This window comes from Plectropomus leopardus, chromosome 6 (assembly GCF_026936395.1).
Source record: "Plectropomus leopardus strain MGB_pleo_1.0 chromosome 6, ASM2693639v1, whole genome shotgun sequence".
NCBI lineage: Eukaryota > Metazoa > Chordata > Actinopteri > Perciformes > Serranidae > Plectropomus > Plectropomus leopardus.
This window is the reverse complement of record NC_142181.1, coordinates 38039927-38060769: the sequence shown is the minus strand read 5'-3', so window position 1 is coordinate 38060769 and position 20843 is coordinate 38039927. Positions and strand designations below refer to the sequence as shown.

The 20843-nt window shown below is 41.4% G+C and overlaps 1 protein-coding gene across 9 annotated transcripts in view; it reads right to left on the bottom strand.

Annotated features, from left to right (window-relative positions):
* LOC121942866 (kinase suppressor of Ras 1-like) overlaps positions 1-20843 on the bottom strand; it is a 96278-nt gene that overhangs the window by 46058 nt on the left and 29377 nt on the right. The window contains exon 1 of one of the 9 annotated variants that reach the window (XM_088079399.1): positions 10350-10505. The exons of the other annotated variants lie outside the window; for them this stretch is intronic. Within the exon in view, the coding sequence (XP_087935525.1) occupies positions 10350-10352 (3 nt within the window). The 5' untranslated portion in view covers positions 10353-10505. Of the gene's footprint in view, positions 1-10349; positions 10506-20843 lie in introns of those variants that run through there. 9 annotated transcript variants of the gene reach the window in all.

Sequence of the window (20843 nt, the reverse complement as noted above, 5' to 3'; positions counted from 1 at the left end):
AATTTGAGGCTTTTCCCAACTAAATTCTGTGTTCTGGGCAAAAATGCAATCTTTAAATTCATCTGAAACTAATCTGAGGCTGGCAGTTGCATGTAGGTTTGTTGTCGGGACAACACAACTGCCAGGATGACGACTGCAAGACGTGATTTGCGAACTGAAACCAGGACTGAGAAGCCCACAGTCAGATCTTCAGTAATGACTGCTGTCCTGTTTTGTGGCAAATTTCCCTTTTCATCAGTGTAAGTATGCATGACGTGTTTCAGGTGTCACTCAGTACTTTTACATTTTACATTAAGTAGAGTTACAGTTATTGCTCGATTAGGACATTTAATTGAACCACTGTTCTTGTCCTAGTATACAAGCACTGGGGGAGAATACATTTATTGATGAAGTCTTTCCCACTCCGCCACAGTAGGTGGAGATATACCCCCTTTCAGCTAGATGATATAAACCTATATTATTTATACCGTCTATGATATAGACCCAATCACAATCACAGTTGTCACATTCATATAATCAGACAGTGCTGAGCTACTTAAGCTACTTTAAGAAAATCAATATCAGTTTAAGTGAATGCTATATTTAGAATATTTTCACTGCTTTATCTTGCTGTAAAATCTCCCTTACTGACGGGGACGGCCTCCATCAGCTGCTGTGGAAGCTAAAGAGGAGACAATATTCTAAAATAGTATGAACTTTAATTGGTACTGATTCTTTTTAGGTAGCTAAATATTTTTTGCTTCGTCCACAGCAGCACATCACTAAGCTTCAGAGACGGTGCTGTGGGACTGTACTGTATTTATCAGAGGAGGAGGATAGCTTAAGTGTGACTATTTCTTTTAAAATAAGTATAAAATACTACCAAGTTGTATGTCCTTCACCTAAGCTATAATTAAAAACAGAAGTCCCTCCTCGGTGCTTAAATTTTTTTAAAATGCCTGGCCCGTTTTGCCGCACCCCTTCCCCCCTCATAAATAATGAACAATCCCTAACCACCGTGGGAGGTCGGCGTGGTGACACACACATGTGCACAACACTGAGTCCAGTTAAAGTCAGACTGAGGTGTTTACATGATGGAGGAGCTCGCAGTACGCAGAAAAGAAACTAAACTCCAAACCACAGAGATTCAGGTAAAAGCTACAAAAGCAATGAGAGCTGAACACACAGAGACTTGAAAACATCTTTCTCTCTGGTCTGCACAGACAGAGGTGAAAGGAGTCTTGCAACACACGTGCTTGTTGGAGAGGGAAAAGGGGGTCAGTGGGGGTTGGCTGCAGTCAGCAAAACATCACTGCTAACCACTTTGAGGTGGTGGGGTGCGATTTCGGACCTTCTCATGAAAAGGTCAATCTTTGTGCATTTGGCACGGCACGTCACATCTAAACTGATAATGGAAACGCTAATCGATAAAGAATAGATTGGCACGGACAAAAGAGGTAATGGAAAAAAGGCATAAGACTGTTGAACTCTTGAGCTCTGAGCTCATCACTTGACATTTTATACTACCACTTTACTTATCTCTTAGATATCTCTTTCTCTATCTATCTATCTGTATGTATCTCTTTCTCTATCTATCTGTATGTATCTATATCTGTCTGTCTGTCTGTCAGCTATCCTTTACATTCAGTTAACTTATGTAATACTGTCTACACAAATTTACATTACTTATTACTTGTAAATATGTTCTATTTTATTGAGGTTTATATTTTAGTCCTGTGTTCTAACCTGCACAATTTGTTTTTAATTTTGTTGCTTGTTGTTTGTTACTTAAGTGATTTTCTTTTTAATACATAGCCTATTTATTGAGCACTGTTAGTGTCTTTGCGATCCAATATCTTATAATATATAGCATATACAATATATAGTTTGAGATCTGAGATACATTCAAATGACTGCTTTTGTAATTGTTGTGCACATGATAAGAAACAACTTGTAACTTGAACTCTCTAAGTGAAACTGCTTGACAGTATGATACGGCAATAGTTACCACACATCACACAGGAGCTCATGACATAGAGTGCAGCAGAACACTTTTTATGTTCCCTCAATCAGACAGTCTGATGTTAGAAGTAAAGCAACACCCTTGATCTGGGCCTGCATCCCAATTATTATGCATATTCCAAAAACCACACTGTGGACAAATTTCATTGGAACTAGTTCCTCTCAAAGAAACAGACCCAAGAAGACTGTTGATGATGAGGTTTGTGGATTTTCCAGAATAACCAGGACATTGTTTCAGTAAACCTACACTGCTGCTGTTTTGAATGTCATTTCACCTCCAACGTATAGAGGTGCAGGAGAAATCTCAGAAAGCAACATCTAAAAACCCCAAACCTAAAACTATCTGCAGGGCTGTACACCTCGAGGACTAAGTAGAAAAACATGGCCTATTATGTTTAAATGGTCAAGATTTTCCTACCAGCAGCATGTCATCAGTTCAAGTGAATAATACAACCTGTGTTTGGATTTATCTGATAAGGACCTGTAGCGACTGTGTGAATTGTGACTCGTCAGTAATAATTTTAAAGAAGAAAGATGTTATTAAACTTCCTGAAAACTTTCGACAGACTGTATCATGTTTCTCATCAGCAGTCAAAGCTGGCTTCTTTGAGCCATGACCACATTGTTCCTTAACCATAACCAAGTTTTTTTTCCCCAAACCATGGTCTTTTCATAACCTTTTCCAATAGTTTTTTTTTAACTTAAATTACAATCTTTCCCTGACCAAGTAGCTGTTGTGCTTACCAAACCTTAACCAAAGCTGAGCATATCTGAAAAACAGCCTCTACATGAAATGACAAAACACATTGTAACTGCCCTTTAGAATCACACATAGACACCTCAAAATAATTTGTCTTTGTCTTCCAAAGCAATTACAAAATAAATCTGTTTTCTGGAGTGAGATCAGACTGAGGCCACTATGGTTACGGTTTGGTAAGGCTTAGGCACAAAAACAGCTGGATGAGGGTTAGACAGAGATCATGGTTTGGGTTAAAATAAGAACTTTGATAAAGAAGTTTTTTGCTGCTGGTAAGATGGCCTTTAAATAAAACTGGGACATCTCTGCAGTAGAGAGACCTAAATACTTCTGAAATTGGTATTACATGACCAGAGAAAAAAAGGATGCCAAAACTACCAAAATGCAAAATGGCACATCAGACCAGTGAATGCTCCTGCTGGTGGGTGATGTAATGTAAGACAATGGTGACCTGGTGTAAAGAAACAATCTCATATCACAGTTAAACAGTGAGCTGAAAGATGTTTCTGAAAACATGTGAGGTGGAAAATCTGCATTTCAGTAACAGAATCTTGGTTTGTATTTGATGTGCGCTGCTTAGTTTCACTGCTTGATCTCCATTTTTTCATGTTACTTTTCATGCAACTGATAGAGTGACCTATAGAGCTAAGATCTAAAACACTTTAAGAGTTGACAAAATACTGGACCTCAGACATCCTAACAGAGGGAAGATTTGGGCATTTGATGCTCATTTGATGGATCTGAAGAAACTATCATTGGAAATATCTAACTGCACAAGTGTGGTTGCTCAAGCTTGTGAATCATGTTTCCAAATAAATGACAATGCTCTGCCCAGAGGGAAATTTCAAGACAGCTGTTGTAATGACGTGCTGTTTACCGTGATAGGAACAGCATCCTTAACACTTTGAGAGTCTGCCCAAGTGGCAGTCATTGCGTAATTTTAACCAAAAATTTCACAATTCCTCCAAAATTCCTCTAGCACTTTCCCCATTTTCATAATCACCACCAAAAGTTATCTTTTACTCTGAAAAGTGCATATTTAACCTGGCTGATGCAGAACCTGTAATCACAAATAGTAGATTCTAAAGAAGCCTCAAGGACCTGGTGAAATGGGAGCATAAACTCCCTGGGAAACAGTGAATCATTAGGTTTGTTTGGACAAATTTGGACTTGTCTGGATGAGAGAAGGCAGCTGCAGCAAGGGACACAAAGAAGCAGTCGATATGGACAGTCTCCAGTCTTACAAGGATAATTAAGGAAATATTTCCGTAAAATATATATACCATAAAACTAAAAGTCTTATCTTACTGTGCAATCTATCCAACTGTGTTTCAGCTAGAATGTTTTTTTTTTCATATTAATATGTGCCAGGCTATATTGCATGCATTGTATATTCTGAATATCATTAGTGCACCAAGGTATGCTACTCAGTCATGCATGAGACTGTTATGGAATTCAAATCTTGGTTCTCCTGCAACGTCCTCAAACTCAACAGTAATAAAACAATCTTAACCAAATCTAACAGTTTTTCCCTCACTATTGATAACACATCAGTTTATCCCTCCTCTCAGGTTAAGAATCTTGGTGTCATCCTTGATAGCACACTGTCTTTCAGTCTCACGTCAATAACATCACTCAGTCTGCTTATTTCCATCTTCGCAACATTAACCGCCTCCGTCCGCCATCCTCGTTCACTCCCTGGTTACATCCCGTATCGATTATTACAACTATCTAACGGTCTCTCAGGTCTTCTTCTTCCATCCACCTCACTGTCCCTTCCGCACGTCTGTCCACCATGTGATCTAGAGCCTTCAGCCACTCTGCCCCCCACCTCCGGAACTCTCTCCCACCTGACATCCGCAACATTGACTCTCTCCACTTTTAAAACCCGTCTAAAAACCCATCTTTTTCAAAAAAGCATATTCAGCCTGAATGTTTATTTTAAGTGAACCTGCAAGGCGTTTTACTCAATGTTCATTTTTTTACCTTTTATATAAACTATTTATATTTATCTGTATTACTGTATTTCGTTTTAATCTTGCCCTGTAAGGTGACCTTGAGTGCTTTGAAAGGTGCCTATAAATAAAATGTATTATTATTATTATTATTATTATTGTTGTGCTGTATAGCCTACTGTTCATAATGTTTTAGCTAAAATGCATGTGTTTGGGAAGTACAGAGCATATGACTGTAGACTTCAACACGTTCTCATCCCTCGTCGTCACATGTTGCCGCTTTGCAGTGGACTTCCGCCTCTACATTTTATGCTTTAGGTATCCTTCTGTGTCTGCTCTTTATGTACCAGGATGCCGCTACCGTGATGTCAATAAGAGCATGGTGGGATTACGCTGCATGTGGTTAGAGAAGAAGCACTTAGTAAGGTGTAGAAAAAAAAACATCACACTCAGATGGGAAGCAAACACCGGACTCCCACATAAAGTCCAGGGTTTGTTGGACCCATTCACAACCCCTCCAGCCCACCCAGGGACCTTTGTGCTCCTAATATTACATCACTATTGGCAGCATTTCAACCTGTCACATCTGCGTGACAGGTTATGTCCAGGCATGTTGTCAACTGATACCCCCTTCCATGTATCATGCTGCCATGGCAGGTTCTGTCCGGTGGCGTATGATATCACCACTAATATTCTCAGCGGACACCATCCAGCGACATATCATGCGGATGCTAAAGGTGGCTTTTTGCATTGGGATCTTGCACGGAAATCACTGAAAAAGTGGCACTCTGCATCATCCAGATTATATGATTCCTTGGAGAAGCCCATTCTCCATTTGTTGAGCTGTTGTTTTTTAGATTATTTTTGGGGGGATTTTTACCTGTATTGACATGACAGCTGTAGAATGACAGGATGTGTGGAAGAGAAAAGGGGAATGACACGAAGCAAAGGGCCACAGACTGGAATCGAAGCCGGGTCGCTGCAAAGACCTTGGCATAAGGGGCGCATACTCTAGCAGGTTAACTGTTGTCATGCATCAGTGTGATTGGCTCAGCTGTTTGTATATATTGTGTGTTTACTAGATGGCTGACCATTCCCTCTGATCAGCACACTGAGCACTGGGGACCAAACTGATGTTGCTAACATTATGAATACCTAAAGATGAAAAACTATCTCAGGCATGTTCACTTAATCAATGACTATGCGCTGGCCAGGAGAGGATCACGCTATATGCAATATTTTTTTTCACTTGTTTGCAGAATCTGAATAGGCTGTCATTTCTAATTTTGATTCAATCTTCAAGAGGAAGGGTCTTAAGTAACATGAGGCAGCCTAAGTGCAGACAGCAGAGAGGAGCAGAGATGAGAGAGTTCAACAAAAATGGAGCAGAGTAGACTTATTTTATGAAGACTGTGATGGACATTTTCTTATTAACTGACCACCAAGGTATTAAACATATGTATGGTCTGTTAGCATCTAGTACAGACATAAGGCTTAGCTAATTAAATGCCCTAGGGGTCTGCAAACCTTTTGAAGTGCCACTTTCCATTAATCAGTGTGGCACATCAATATAACATCAATGCTTCTCAAAATGCTCCATAAAAACTCTGGCTCTGTCCTAAGCTTTCTGAGGCAGCTCCTCCCTTACTGTCAAATCACAATATCTTGCTATAACCGCCAAATGTGATATGTCAATCACATCCACACTCTCATCAATGGTTAAGTTGCAATCTTTCTGTTTATGTGTGTCTTTGTCCGTGTGCTTGTGTGTGTGTCCATCCCTTTGTATTATTCTGTGTCCCCTCTCCAATTCAGAGGTTTTTGTGGGTCCGTGAATGCTGGCAGAACTCTTCATGAGTTCTTTTTTTCCTCAGCAGTAGTTTGTAATGTTGAAGTCGCAGGAGTGGGTAACTGAACAGACAACTCAATCACAGCTGATCAAATCAGACTGTCAGATGAGAGCAGCAGCTGAGTGAAAGCACACTATTAGGTGTTCTGCTGCGCCATCTGTGCCCAAAGTGTGCATACAATCAATAATCTAATGGTAGGCTATTTACCAGTATATTCCAACAGCACTCCTAATGTATAGTCGAGCTCAAAAAATAGAAAACAATGTGGTGGCAGATGTTATTGCAGAGGGCTGCCACAAACAAATGAATGTGAGGGAAAGCCCTCGCACCTCCACAGCTCCACCTTCTCGACCAAGTATGGGCACTACTGGCCCCCAAAAACCAAGATAGCGACGGCCAAAATGCCAAAATAGAGGCTTCAAAATGGCAGTCCACGAAACAGTGATTATCGTTATCATAGCTACATCCATTATTTATAGTCTATGAGCAAACATGAGATATTGAGTACGTTCCAGTGCCCATAATACATACTATTTAGTATGCCAGAAAAAGATTTAGTATGTCCCAATATGTTGCATGTCAAATGTAGTATGCCAAAAATTGAATTGAATGATATATGCGTTTATATGTCCCGCCCAATGCAGTAAAAATATTTCACCAAATATGAAGTGATCACAACATTAAGATATCTGGAAAGTGGAAAAATGCAACTGTGCAGTGGTGACAACTTGTGTCTGTCCTAACCTGCAATCAGCAGAGTGACCACACTAACAATGACAACACTTCCTTCCAACCTCAGTCTCATATTGTGATGCAGTTCATCTCATTTCCGCTGGGTGTCCACACCTTGCAGGCTCACAAAAGGTATGCTTTTCTGATCTACAATTCTCTGCAGCAGAAAATGTGACACATGAAAACTCTTTAATAGCTGACAGAGGCCACAAAAGCCAATTAAAAACAACAAAAAGACATAATTATAAAAATCACAATAACAGACAAATGCATATATAATTTTTACTGTCGTGGTCATAAGATCTGCGGTGTTTCAAATTTTTTTTACTTCCAATTTTGCACTACAGACTGCGATGGATTTCTGAGCCTGACGGTCAAAGTTCAAGGTGCAATGTTATAATGAAGTAGTGCGTCTCAGTTGTATGCCTACTTTAAGGGCAGCTGCAGTGCTGATATAAATTCAAAGAAACATAATGCAATTGTCTCCATTGAGCATTGCAAATTGAGCACCATGCTTGGTCAGAGATCCAGGTTTGTTATGTTAATAGCAGCCTACAGAGATGAGAAGCGGGCCACAACTTCAGATTTGTTTTATTTTCACACTTCTTCAGCCCCGACCAGCTCAAGCTGACTCAAGTGACATCACCTGAGGACATTTAACAAACTTCATCCAGCTCCCTCTGGAGACACTAACCCTTTTTACACAGAGATTGTGCTACTTAGTCCCTTCTTTACATCTTTGCATTTTTACACATTAGCAAACCATGACAGGATCATGTCACTCCAGTGTGTGATTTAGACAGCATGCCAGCATCACAGAACCAAAAGAGGTGTGACAGGCATGACATTTAACACGGCACTGGCATCTAGTGTGACATATAACATACATGTTGGCAGCACTTAACAATAGTAACAATGGCATAAAATGGCAATAAAAATAATTTACTTTTCCTGGATATGGTGGCTGATCTCCTCTTCTGCTTCTAGGGTAAAAAGCTCCTGGACATCACTGTTTTCCAAATCTACTGACATTTATGGCCGCTCTTCCTTCTCTTTCAGTTGAGCTGTTAGCTGCTATTCACTGCTTTTTTAATCTTGTGATGGGTTGCACACATAACACACAATCAGAATGTCACACCTGCCATGCCCATGGTCTCGTCTTGCTGGCTGTGACTTTTTTACAGACTTTGTTTCAGCGCTGTTACTACCTCCCTTGTTGGCTAAAGAGTGTACTGTTATAATAAAGTTAAATGAAGTAAAGTTATGATCAAGTTTTATAAAGTACTTTATGATAAAGTTGAATAAAGAACTGTTACAATAAAGTACTGTCATAATGAAGTTGAATAAAATACTAGTATATAAAGTTAAATAAAGTACTGTCATAAAGTTAAATGAAGTAAAGTAATGATTAAGTTCAATAAAGTACTTTTATGATATGAAAGATGTTACTTTTAGGCAATATCATGACACACATTATTATCTTAATGTTTTTAAACCTTCACTATACTGCAAAGTACTAAAAAAGAAACTATTAGAATTAAGTTAAATAAAACACTATTGTAATAAAGTTAATGTACAGTTATAATAATGTTAAATAAAGTACTTTTATAAAAAGTTTAAATAAAGTACAGTTAGAATAAAGCTAAATATGGTACTGTTATAAAAAAAGTTTAAGTGCTGAAAAAAAAGTTACATATAGTAGTGTTATAATACACTTACACTTTTTAAATTAAGGCAGTTTCCATTCAATATTTGTCATATTTAACATCCGCAGTGGAACCAGCCACGCTACTTTGAATATTGCCCACCTGTATTTAACTGTAATGCAGCCTTTTAAACCAGGAAATGGCAACACTTACATTATAATATCCAAAATCTAAAATAATATTAAGACTCATCTAAATATTGATATAATATCAATATATTACCCTTCCTTGAACAGGCAGTGTTACACTGGCTGATAAAGGCCTCCAACTACTTTTTTATTTACATATAGGACAGTCCTCATTACCTGGAAACACTTGGGTGTGTTAAAATTGTGAAGTTTCACTTAAACTCTCCACACAATTCTCAGTGTATCCAAAAACTGCCTCTAGTCCTGTAAGTGTGCTTGCAGGAATGCTCACAGTAGGGCCCTGCTGCAGAGGGGAGCAACTGGTATTTCAGTGAGAATGATACTTAAAGGGCAATATAGGGTCAGCAAGAGCTCCTGCAGTGAAGACAGCATGAGTAAGTGATCCTCTGCAGGGACTGTGTTACTCCATTGACAGCCTCCTATTCATAGACGGTAAATATTATTTTGTATAACTCCCCTTCCATAAAAACAGGAAGGTAAAAAATAAAGGCTGGAGAAACAGACTTCACACTTTGCAAAGCTGACGCATACCGATACCTGGGCAGTGCCTGGGCATGCCTCAGCTGCCTGTGTTTACAGGTGACGAAAGCTTGAAAGAAGAACGGAAAGAAGACACTGACTGAAAGACACAGAGCAGGAAATGAATACTTTCCTTTAATGCCATTATGGTAAATCACACAGAAAACGGCCAAACATCTCGACAGAAATATCTTCTTCTGACACTAATTATCGGTTTCAAGCTCACACTCAAACACAGAGACAAACTTCTGAGTAAACAGTAAAGCGTACACGCACGCACACACACACACACACAGAAACACACACACAGGCTCAGAGTCCACAGTAACAGGCACGTGGGTTTGGATATAAGCCTCCACTTAACAGGCAAGCAGTCTGTTCCGAAAGTCACCACTGCCAACAATGGTACACAAGACACAAACAGCTGAGCAAACAGTATACACACACACACACACACACAAACACACACACACACACACACACACTAAAGCTGACAGCACACACTGTAACCACTTGAAAAAACAGCAATATCTCACAGATGTGATTCGAGTCACTCTCTAACAGCACTCTTGTCAAATAAGGAAATGAAGGAAACCGTTTTTCTAACTCTTCTGTCCCAGGTTCCACACACACACAGAGCCAGCACACAGATACAGCACAGGTGTGGTTCTGTACATTACCATGCTGTTGACAGGATCTACTGAACATCAGAGCCCCTGCTCTCATAATCCAGGCACTGTTACAGAGTAATCCGTGAGCACAGCGGGCTGCTGGGAAACACACTGACAGGGAGCCAACAAATCTTCCCAGCGCTGTTATCACACTCCCTGTTTTTCTCCTCCCTCCTTCTCGCATTTCCCTCCCCCTCTTTCTCTGAGCCAGTCAGTCTGTCTTCCTGACATGCCAACACTGTGCATCAGCGACCGGCGGTGACCGTCCATGGAACACCTAACTCCCTCTGGGACAATCAGTTTTACTTTCATTTAGTTTAAAAAATGCTTTAGTCCAACAGCTGGCTGTGAGGCAATTATGGTAACTGCTAGTGAGCCATTTTTCTGTTGATTTGATTTCTTATTATCAAAGCCACTTTAGAAAGCACGACAACCTGACAAATGGCTGAGATAAGCCCTCTAACGGTTGCTGTAGTAACACTCTTTACATTTCCGGAAGCTAATGTTTTTCAGAGCACATGTCTAATCAGTGCTGCACCCCACCCTCCTCACAAGAAATCCTCCACTTCCTCTGCATGCCTTTTTCCCCCACTGTACTGTTCCCCTGCACTGTCCACAGCCACGCCATATAAGACTAAGATAGTAATGAGAGGGCAAGGAGGGAGAGAAGGGGGAACAGTTGACAGGAAACAGAGAATTTGAGCCAAAACTGGGGACGGAATGTGGACTGGTCTGTGTACAACAACAGTGGCCGGTGATGTCAGGTTGAAGTTAAATGGTAAGCTAAAACTTGTTTCCGAAAACATTTGAGGAGAGAAATATGCAACCCAGTAACAGAATCTTGGTTTACATTTGATCAGCGCTGCTTAGTTTTACGGCTTGATCTCTGTTTTTTACAGCCTCCGTTTTCACTATGCAGGAAGCAGTATGGCACCCACTTCCTGTTCACAAACTGTCACTACTGCAGCTAAACAGGGTGATATGTTTCTGAAAACACATTAGGAGAGAAATAGCCAGTGCAGTAACATTATCTGGATTTATATTCGATCAACGCTGCCTAGTTTTACTGTTTGGTTGGATTCAGCCATGTTTGGCCTGTCCGTGGTGGTGGGAATACACCATGTAGTTAGAGTGCTAGCCCGAGAGCCAGCAAAACACGGCCAAATGAGGTTAATTATGCCATTTGGCAGAGTTTTGCCAAGTGAGGAGGGATATTTAGGCACTTATTAGATGGAGGAAAGTTTACCACAGTTCATCTACACATACTATTCAAACTTTTTTGATGCAGAGCTGGTTGAAAAATTAGCCAAGCATCCTTTTAAGTGTGACACTGTGGTGAGCCACATTATAGAGACGTTATAGAGACATTCACCAGAGACTGCTGCTCCTTCAAGAAGTAGAGTTCAGAGTTCACAGAAGGTGATTCTGGGAGATGGAGTTTCAGAGCTTTGTTGTTGGGGCAGTTTAGCCTTACAGCTGGTTTTCTGTGAGCTTGTCATCAGCATGTGCTGTTGCTGTTTTAAAGTAAGAGTAAACGGACTTGACTCAACACCCTCTAATATCTAAAGATAATGTGAGTTCTTTGTCACACACAAGATTTTGCTCTTACAGGGTCACTATTTGCCGAACTACGACTAGTTTCCTTTTGAGATTATTTCCCATACTGCTCATGGTGGAAAATATTAAGCCAAACTCCCTTTAAGAAATATGACCTATTAACAATTCCTCACATGAGCGCAAAAACCCATAACACTGGAAACACAAAATAAAAGGTGTCATATATTGACAGGATTCTTGTTTGTTCATTTGTGATAATTTATTTCAGCTTTTGTTATCAATTTTCCAAAAACATTAAAATCCAATCATAAAACAAAAGGAAACAAAAAGTATAGACCAAAAACATCTGTCTCTGTCTAAAATGAGTGGTGGTTGGTGAGTGAGGTACATGCCAAGTTAAACACCAACTCTTATTCACTCCACAACTCCATCAGTTTCTCCTCCTTTTCACAGAACAGGAGAGCCAAGACTTGTTCACTTTCTCCCTCCTTCCAAGAGTCCCCTCAGTTTTTACTGTCTACCCTCCTCCTCTGCTTCCTGTTCGGTGCTGGAGAGCGTGCTGCTATTGGTTGCTGACAATGTTCATATGATTGAACTTCAGCATGAGCCAAGACTAAAAACTTACATCATGTGTTTGATTTTGTGGAACGCCAAGATGAGAAAAGGACTGACTTAAGACAGCTCAGACTGAGTTTTATGACCACCTGACATCAAACGACTGAGATCATGGGAGCTTGCATCAACTGATACCCTGGGTTTTTCAAACAAGCCTTAACCTGCTAAAAATAGGAAATAGATTGTATTCCCACTGCCAGCGAACACACCACTGCAGCACGAGTCTGCCTTTCAGTCAGTTTTTGTGTGTGTGAGAGTTGTTTTGTCGGTGTGTCCGTGTGACATCACGGACAGGCTGGAGAACAGTAGACAGCAGCAGGAACAGAGGTCCCTTAAAACGTTTCAGTAGTTTCCTCGCTTTACTGTATATGTCTCACATTCAGCCTCTCCTCAAACTCCGTTCGTATTTATTTGGATCAGTGTCTTAGTGCTGCTTAGGAGGAGACGGACGGTAGTTAGTGACAGCGCGTCATTGCATCTTACCAGTTAAGGAGCTGAAATTACAGTGTTCACCCGGGTGGAGCCGGAGGCGATAAAAACACGTGTCTACTGCAGTCATTTCATCACTTCATCCTGTGAATGCCAATGATATTAAATAAACAGATACTAGTGGATGTTAGCAGGTTTTTTATGTCTCTTTCAAACCTGAAACATGGACAATACAATCTCTGTTCTCAGGACTTTTTGCGTTTTGAAGATCCACAAGTCCGAACAGAAATGGGAAAGAAAGCCTTCAGGTTTTCTGCTCTTGCTACATGGAACAATCTCCGGACTGATCTTAAACTTCAAAACTCAGTGACCCTGAATGAGTTTAAAAGTATGGTGAAATCCATTGAGCCAAAGCTGTCTGTGTGCAAATGTTCTACCTCACTGTATCTTTCTGTCTCTGTCCCAATGTGTCTGAGGCTGTCTTGCCCACTTTCTAAGCACTTTCTGCACACAAAAGCCACTTTCCCACTACAAAAAACCCTGCTAACATCTGGCTTTTTAACACAATGGGAAAGTGTACAATCGCCATTCACAACAGGTCAAATGACTCTGCTGTGATCACGGATATTTGTTGCCTCTGGCTTTCATGGGCATTAATGGAAACACAACACCCAGGTGTCCTTAACCGGTGGGATGCAATGACGCATGGCTACTAATTACCGAGTTTGAAAGACAGATTGAATAAGTAAGAGCTATATAACCACTGTTAAGTTTTCACAGACCTCTGTCCATGCTGCTGTCTACCGTTAACCTGTTCTCTGGCCTGTCTGTGACATCACACGGAAACACCAAAACAACCTACACACACATACTTGTCTGCTGCAGAGCCTTGTACACAGCTCTGCTATACCAGCAATGGTAAAGCAGTCTATAGCCTATTTTCAATGGGTTTACCAGTGATTAAAAAAAACAACAAACCTGCATGTGCATGCTAATTTTGGTGGAAAAGGCAGAGAGCAGCATTACATAGAATCCCAATATTCTGATGTGTAAAAATCAGAAAAAGTCTATAATCATGAAAAATGCTTGAAATACAGTTAATCATATTGTATATAAAAAGAGGTAAAAGAACAGTTGATCCAACTACGTATGCTATTGTTAGAGTGAATTCCAAAAGAGAATAAAATACATGCATTCTTTGTTTGTTATGAAAATATGAGCCTGTCTGTCTACACAGCATTTGGAGCCAAGCCCCGAAGAACAGTGCCAAGCCATCCATCCATGCATTTTCTCCCATTTATCCGGGGCTGGGTTGCAGGGGCAACAGGCAGAGCAGAACATTCCAGACATCCCTTTCCTCAGCAAAGCTTTCAAGTTCCTCCTGGGGGACCCTAAGGCATTCCCAGGCCAGACAAGATATGTAATTTCTCCAGTGTGTTCTGGGTCTGCCCCGGGCCCTCCTACCAGTAGGACGTGCCTGGAACACCTCCAACAGGAGGCGCCAAGGAGGCATCCTGATCAGATGCCCAAACCACCTCAACTTGCCCCTTTTGATGCGAAGGAGCAGCGGCTCTACTCCGAGCTTTTCCTGGATGTTCGAGCTCCTCACCCTATCTCTAAGGCTGAGGAGGAAACCCATTTCGGCCACTTGTATCCGCGATCTCATTCTTTCGGTCACTACCCAGAGCTCATGACCATAGGTCAGAGTCGAAACATAAATGGACTGGGAAATTGAGAGCTTTGCCTTCCGGCTCAACTCCTTCTTCAACACAAAGGTCCGGTGGAGCGCCCGCATTACTGCAGATGCTGCACCAAACCGCCTGTCCATCTCACGCTCCGTTCTACCCTTACTCGTGAACAAGATCCCGAGATACTTGAACTCCTTTGCTGGGGGCAACAGCAAGGTGCTGACTCTCATCCCAACCACTTCACACTCAGCCGCAAACTGCCCAAGTGCATGCTGAAGTTGTGATGAAGCCCACAGAACCACATCATCTGCAAAAAGCAGAGATGCAATTCTGTGGTCCCTAAACCAGACCCCTTCCTCCCCCCGGCTGCACCTGTCCACGAAAATCACCAACAGGACCGGAGACAAACACCCACCGAGAACATGTTTGACTTTATGCCAAATATGCGGACACAGCTCTCACTTTGGTTATACAAGGACGGCTGGCAGGCAGCAGTGACCCCAGTACCCGGTACTCCTGCAGTACCCCCCTCAGGACTCCCCAAGGGACACAGTCATAAGCCTTCTCCAAATCGACAAAACACATGTAGATTGGATAGGCAAACTCCCAAGCCCCCTCCAGCAGCCTCCTATGGGTAAAGAGCCAATCCGTTGTTCCACCACCAGGACAGAATTCGCATTGTTCCTCCTGAATCTCAAGTTCAACAATCGGTCGGAGACTCCTTTCAAGGAACCTTGAAGTAAACTTTCTCAGGAAGGCTTCGCAGTGTGATACCCCAATAACTGGTGCCACTCGATAGGCACTGTACCCGACCTCCATGCGACACTGAAAGGACATGCCAGCCAAGACAGCCTAACAATATCCAGAGCCTTCAGCATTTCAGGGCGAATCTCATCCACACCTTGCGTCTTGCCGCCGAAAAGCTTTTTGACTACCTCGCGGACCTCTGCCAGAGCTAAGGATGAAGAATCCCCCGAGTCTTCAGGAGTCCCTCAAAGTGTTCCTTCCACCACTCAACAATATCCCCAGTCCAGGTCAGCAGCCCTGCTGAACACAGCCTGAGACAACCCCTACTTCCCCTTCTGGAGACGTCTTACGGTTTGTCAGAAGTTCCTTGAGGCTGACCGAAAGTCCTTCTCAATGGCCTCCCCAAACTCCTCCCACACCCAAGTTTTAGCTTTGGCGACCGCCTCAGCTGCAGCCCTTCTGGCCAACCGGTACCTGTCAGCTGCTTCAGGAGACCCCTGGGCCAATAAAGCCTGAAAGGCCTCCTTCAGTCTGATGGCCTCCTCCAGTTACCACCACGACAGGCACTGACATTCTGACCACAGCTTCTAGCAGCTGCCTCCACAATGGAGGTTTTGCACAAGGACCACTCGGATTCCATGCCCCCAACCTCCCCCAGGATGCATGAAAAGTTCTTCTAGAGGTGTGAGTTGAAGACCTGGCAGACAGGGGCCTCTGCCAAGTAGCAGTGCCAAGCTTTGAAGCTAAATTCACATAGTAGTCAAACTGTGGGTGGCAATTACAGCTTCTGGGTCTGTCATGTGATGCCACTGGGACCAACAATACTTTTTTTAACAATAGACTGACATTTTAAATAAGTAGATACATTTTTTGAAGCGCAGCTATTGGTTATTGACCACATTCATATTATTGAACTTCAGCATGAGCCAAGACTAAAAACTTACAACATGTGTTTGATTTTGTGGAATGCCAAGATGGGAAAAGGACTGATTTAAGACAGCTCAGGCTGAGTTTTATGACCATCTGACATTAAATGATTGAGATCATGGGAGCTTGCCACTGAACTCCCCACTGGAGAGCGAGTCAGCCTCTCTGTCAGCTGGCCTGTATGTGCGTGTGCGTGTGTGTGTGTGTGTGTGTGTGTGTGTGTGCGTTGTCTTGTTGGCGTGTCCATGCAATGTCACAGACAGGCAGGAGAACAGGTAAACAGTAGACAGCAGCAGGATCGTAGGTCTTTAAAAACTTTTCAGTGGTTTCTTCTCTTTATTTATTTCTTACTTATTAAGTCCCCCTTTCAAACTTGGTGCAGATGTATGCATCTGGAATACTGTTTAATGTTTTGCATCTACTACACAGTCATTTGACCCGAGTGTGAATGCCAATTGTACACATTTTCACTGCGTTAAAAAGCCAGATGTTAGTGGGTGTAGGTGTTTTTTTTGTTGTGCAGTGGGAATGAGGCTTTTGATGCAATTTCTTGTTGCTTATGTTGCTGTAAAGTTTATCAGTCATTTTTGTAATTGTCAGTTTTTTCTTTTTGTTTGACATGTTTGAAATGTCTGTCTCTCTGTCTGTCTGCCAGTCTGTCTGTCTGCAGAGCTGCTGTTAGGAAAAGTTTTTGGGGAAAAGCCTGTCACTGGTGTCCATTTTTCCTGTGAGGGTCAAGGTGAATCACAGGTACCTCAGTAGGGCAATTTTTAACAAGTTTGCGTAAATGAATAAATTATTAACTTCTAACTTATTATTTTGTGTTGATGAAGTGCTTGTTTCAGCTTCACTAAGAATATGAGCACAGCAGTGTATGTACAGAGGAGTTGCATGCCATGCACTGAAGAGAAGGTCTCTTGGCGTGCAGTCCCTGAGAGGAGCAGAGCAGCCTTCAGCTGGCAGCTCTCTTTATCTCTGCCTCTTCATGCATTCTGTTGAACTGTCGAGCTCTTGTAAATATTGTGGGAACACGTCTGATCCCAGCTCTGCCCCCTAGGGGTATTGCTCATCTCCTCCACAGTAATGCATGACAGGAACACACATGCACATAGTGAAACTAAGGACATGGTTATTTGTTCATAAGTCTTCAGCATGTACCAACAACAAACAAGAAACTGACTTTTCTTAGCTTTCCTTGAATCCTTGCAATAGTTCTGTATTCATATTGTATGAAAAAGATAGCAAACAAAAAAACTGATGCTTTAAAATAGAAGTCACTGCAAATTTCAAACGGTTAGAAGACAACCTGCTGGTGGCAGAAATATCCATTATACCATACAGATGGAAAATGTTGGACTGAACAGCCATGTGCTTCCTCAGAAGTGCATCTCAGATGGTCTAATTACCCCCTCACCTCCCAAACTGTCAATCCAACATTCACACATGCTTGACTCTGTGATTGGTCAGCTGTGGAGGGAGAGAAGCAACAGTTTGACTTTTTCTTTCTCAGTTTTTTTTCCCAGTCTTGACACTAACGATTTCTGTCACTTTCATAGGAACAACCAAGTGCAACACTATCAATGTCTGAAAGTGTGCCCTGTAAGGATATGTTAAAAGATAAGATAAACCTTTTAGCTAACCTATAGCTGAAATCAGTTTAAGAGCATGTTTGAAAATGCAGAAATATATTGCTGAAAATGCAGAGACGTATTACAAATTGACGGACTGGCAGAAATGAAAGCTGAAATGCTTTAAAGTGAAGAAGCTACATGTTTAACTGTAAGAGTGTCATAGGAAGAAGCTGTCAATTGAAAAAAAATAAATACTGAATATTTAATATTTTAGGCATAAAATGTAGAAAATAAAATGAGAGGCATAAATGTCCTTGACGAGCATAACAACTTGACATTAAAATGGTTTCTGTAGCTTAAAGTACGCAGAGGTAGCAGTTGATCAGAATGAATGTTAAACATTTTAGGCATAAAATGTAGAAAATAATATGAGAGGCATAAATGTCCTTGAAGAGCGTTACATTTTGACATTAAAATGGTTTCTGTAGCTTAAAGTAGGCAGAGGTAGCAGTTGACCAGAAAGTACAGAAGGAATAGTACAAGTAGTATTAGTAGCATGAGTGTTTGCCGTAGTAGTAGTTGTAGTTCTGTAAGTAATGAAGGTAGTAGTACTTCTATCACTAAAAGGAGGGGTGGAGGCAGACAGAGAAACAGCAAAAAACAAGACAAAGACATCTAAGAGGTCACAAGAGCCAATTTAGGGCCCCGTCCACCTGAGGGGCAACCACAGCCAATCAATGGCCACTTGGGACCGTCAGAGGGTACTAGTATACGCGTTTAGTATGTACTAATGCTTCGCAGGCATTCCGGGGTATGTGTTGCGCCGAATAGTAATGGGTTCCTTGCACTGCTACACAGTGCAGGCTCCCTAATTATTTTTCAAAACTATCATGATCTTTATGTAATTTTTACTATTTTCTGGCGTATTTATGAATCATTTCTCCTTAAGTTGCTCATTTTTTTCTCATGTTTTTGAAAGGAATCAAGCCAATTTGCCGAGGTTTCAAAGAATTACACAATATTGTGTTTCTCCTATCTGTAAAGCCACTTTTACATTGCCTCTCCAAGGTGGGGTATCGTGCTGTAATGCCATCTCGCTGTTCTATATAAAAGGTACAACCATGGAATGAGGGACAGAGTTCTCTTGTATTAAGTTGGCACTGAAGTTAGTAACAGCGCCAAAACCAAGTCTGTATGAAATTAACAGCCGGCGGGACAGTATCATGGGCGGCACAGGTGGAACATTCTGATGACATGTTAGGCTTGTGACACACATGGAAGATTGAAAAAGAGGCTGACGGAAATTAGTGGTTGGTACTCAATTAAGAAAAATAGCATCCAAACATGTCCACAAATTAGAAAAACAAGGAGGTCCAGGAGCTGCTTACCCTCCGAGAAGAATATGAAATCAGCCGCCATATAACAGAGAAGGTATCTGATTGTTATTGACATGTTTTATCATTGTTAGTGTTTAGAAAGCATTACACATAGCACTGCTGATATACATATTTTATGTCACACTAGAGGTCGATACTGTTCTGTGTCACACCTCTTTTGCCTCTGCAATGCCAGCATTCTGTCTAAAATCACACACTGGAGTGGGATGATGCCGCTGTTGTTTGGTTCTGTGTAAAAATGCAAAGGTGCTGTAAAGAAGGACTTGGTGGCGGCTCTATGGTGCAATGTCTGTGTAAACAGGGATAATTATAATTTAATAATAAAATAACTGTTTGGTCATTTTAACCAAAAAAGTCAAACATTTGCTGGTTTCACTTTCTCACGTGAAATTTTGGAAGGTCACCAGTTCCACACAGGACAAATCACAGTGGGGAAACTGGAATTGCAACACTCGCCCCTCACTCACTTCCACCAGTCAGACTGTGGTTTCACCGGACAGCTTCCAGGTGTTGTTTGTGATTAACTGTTTGAGTGTAAACAAGGCGTTCCTCAGAGTGCACCCAGTGAAATGCTAAGTAAAAGTTAAAAGAAGCAGCGACACTTTGCATGAATGAACTTGAGACCATTATCTTTTGCTCGTTCTTGTGTGGAATAAACAATTTGGCCTGATGGTGATGCTACCAGAGAAGTCATGAGGTCAAAAAACAAATCCTCCTCAGGGCCCAGAAATATCCTGATATGTGAGGATAACATCATCAGGTCCCACTACAAACACATGTCCCTGATTTGTATTAACTAATACTCAGTCCCACATTTATAGATGCTGACAAATAAAGCCTACAGCGACATGGTCACCAGAAACTGACAGCCACCGGTGTCACCTAAAGAAATTTATTTTGCTCAGTGACCAAACATTCCTGCAGAGTGACTCACAGTGTGAAGTCAGACACAGTTCACTGAATGACCACTGTTGCTGGTCAGGACACAGAGCGCTGCCAGCGACCAGGACACACATGATTAACTCCAACTTAAACCACTGACACAGAAACTAACTGCTGTTCACTTTACCAAGATCTCTGAATACAACAGAGAGGTTATATTATAGTTTCGGCTATGTCAAATGTCTTCCATTGTTCTAGAAAATAACACTCTGCATGTAACGCTCTACAGCTCTAGAGCAGCAGCTTTAGTACTCCATCTGTGTCGACACAGGAAGCATTCAGGCACAGTACTGAGTGCAGGTTTGATGTGGTTTGACAGAGCTCAGAGCCAAAAACACAATCATTGTAGTTAAGCTTGTAGAACAGAACAAAAAAGACTTTAAGTGTTCAATACCGTAAAACTTCAATTAATAGCCTGGGCTATTATTTGATTAAACCACTCACCTCAACAGGCTTATATTTGGGACAGGCATCTATATGGGACAGGCATTTAACTCTTTTTACACAAAACTATTGTTCAGCAAAGATGATAATACAATCAAATTGCCTATTCAAACCTTTTTTTCATCTCTCTTGTTTACTCTGCTGGTATTATTTCTTCTTTGGTGCTCCTAGTCTCAGTAAAATGAA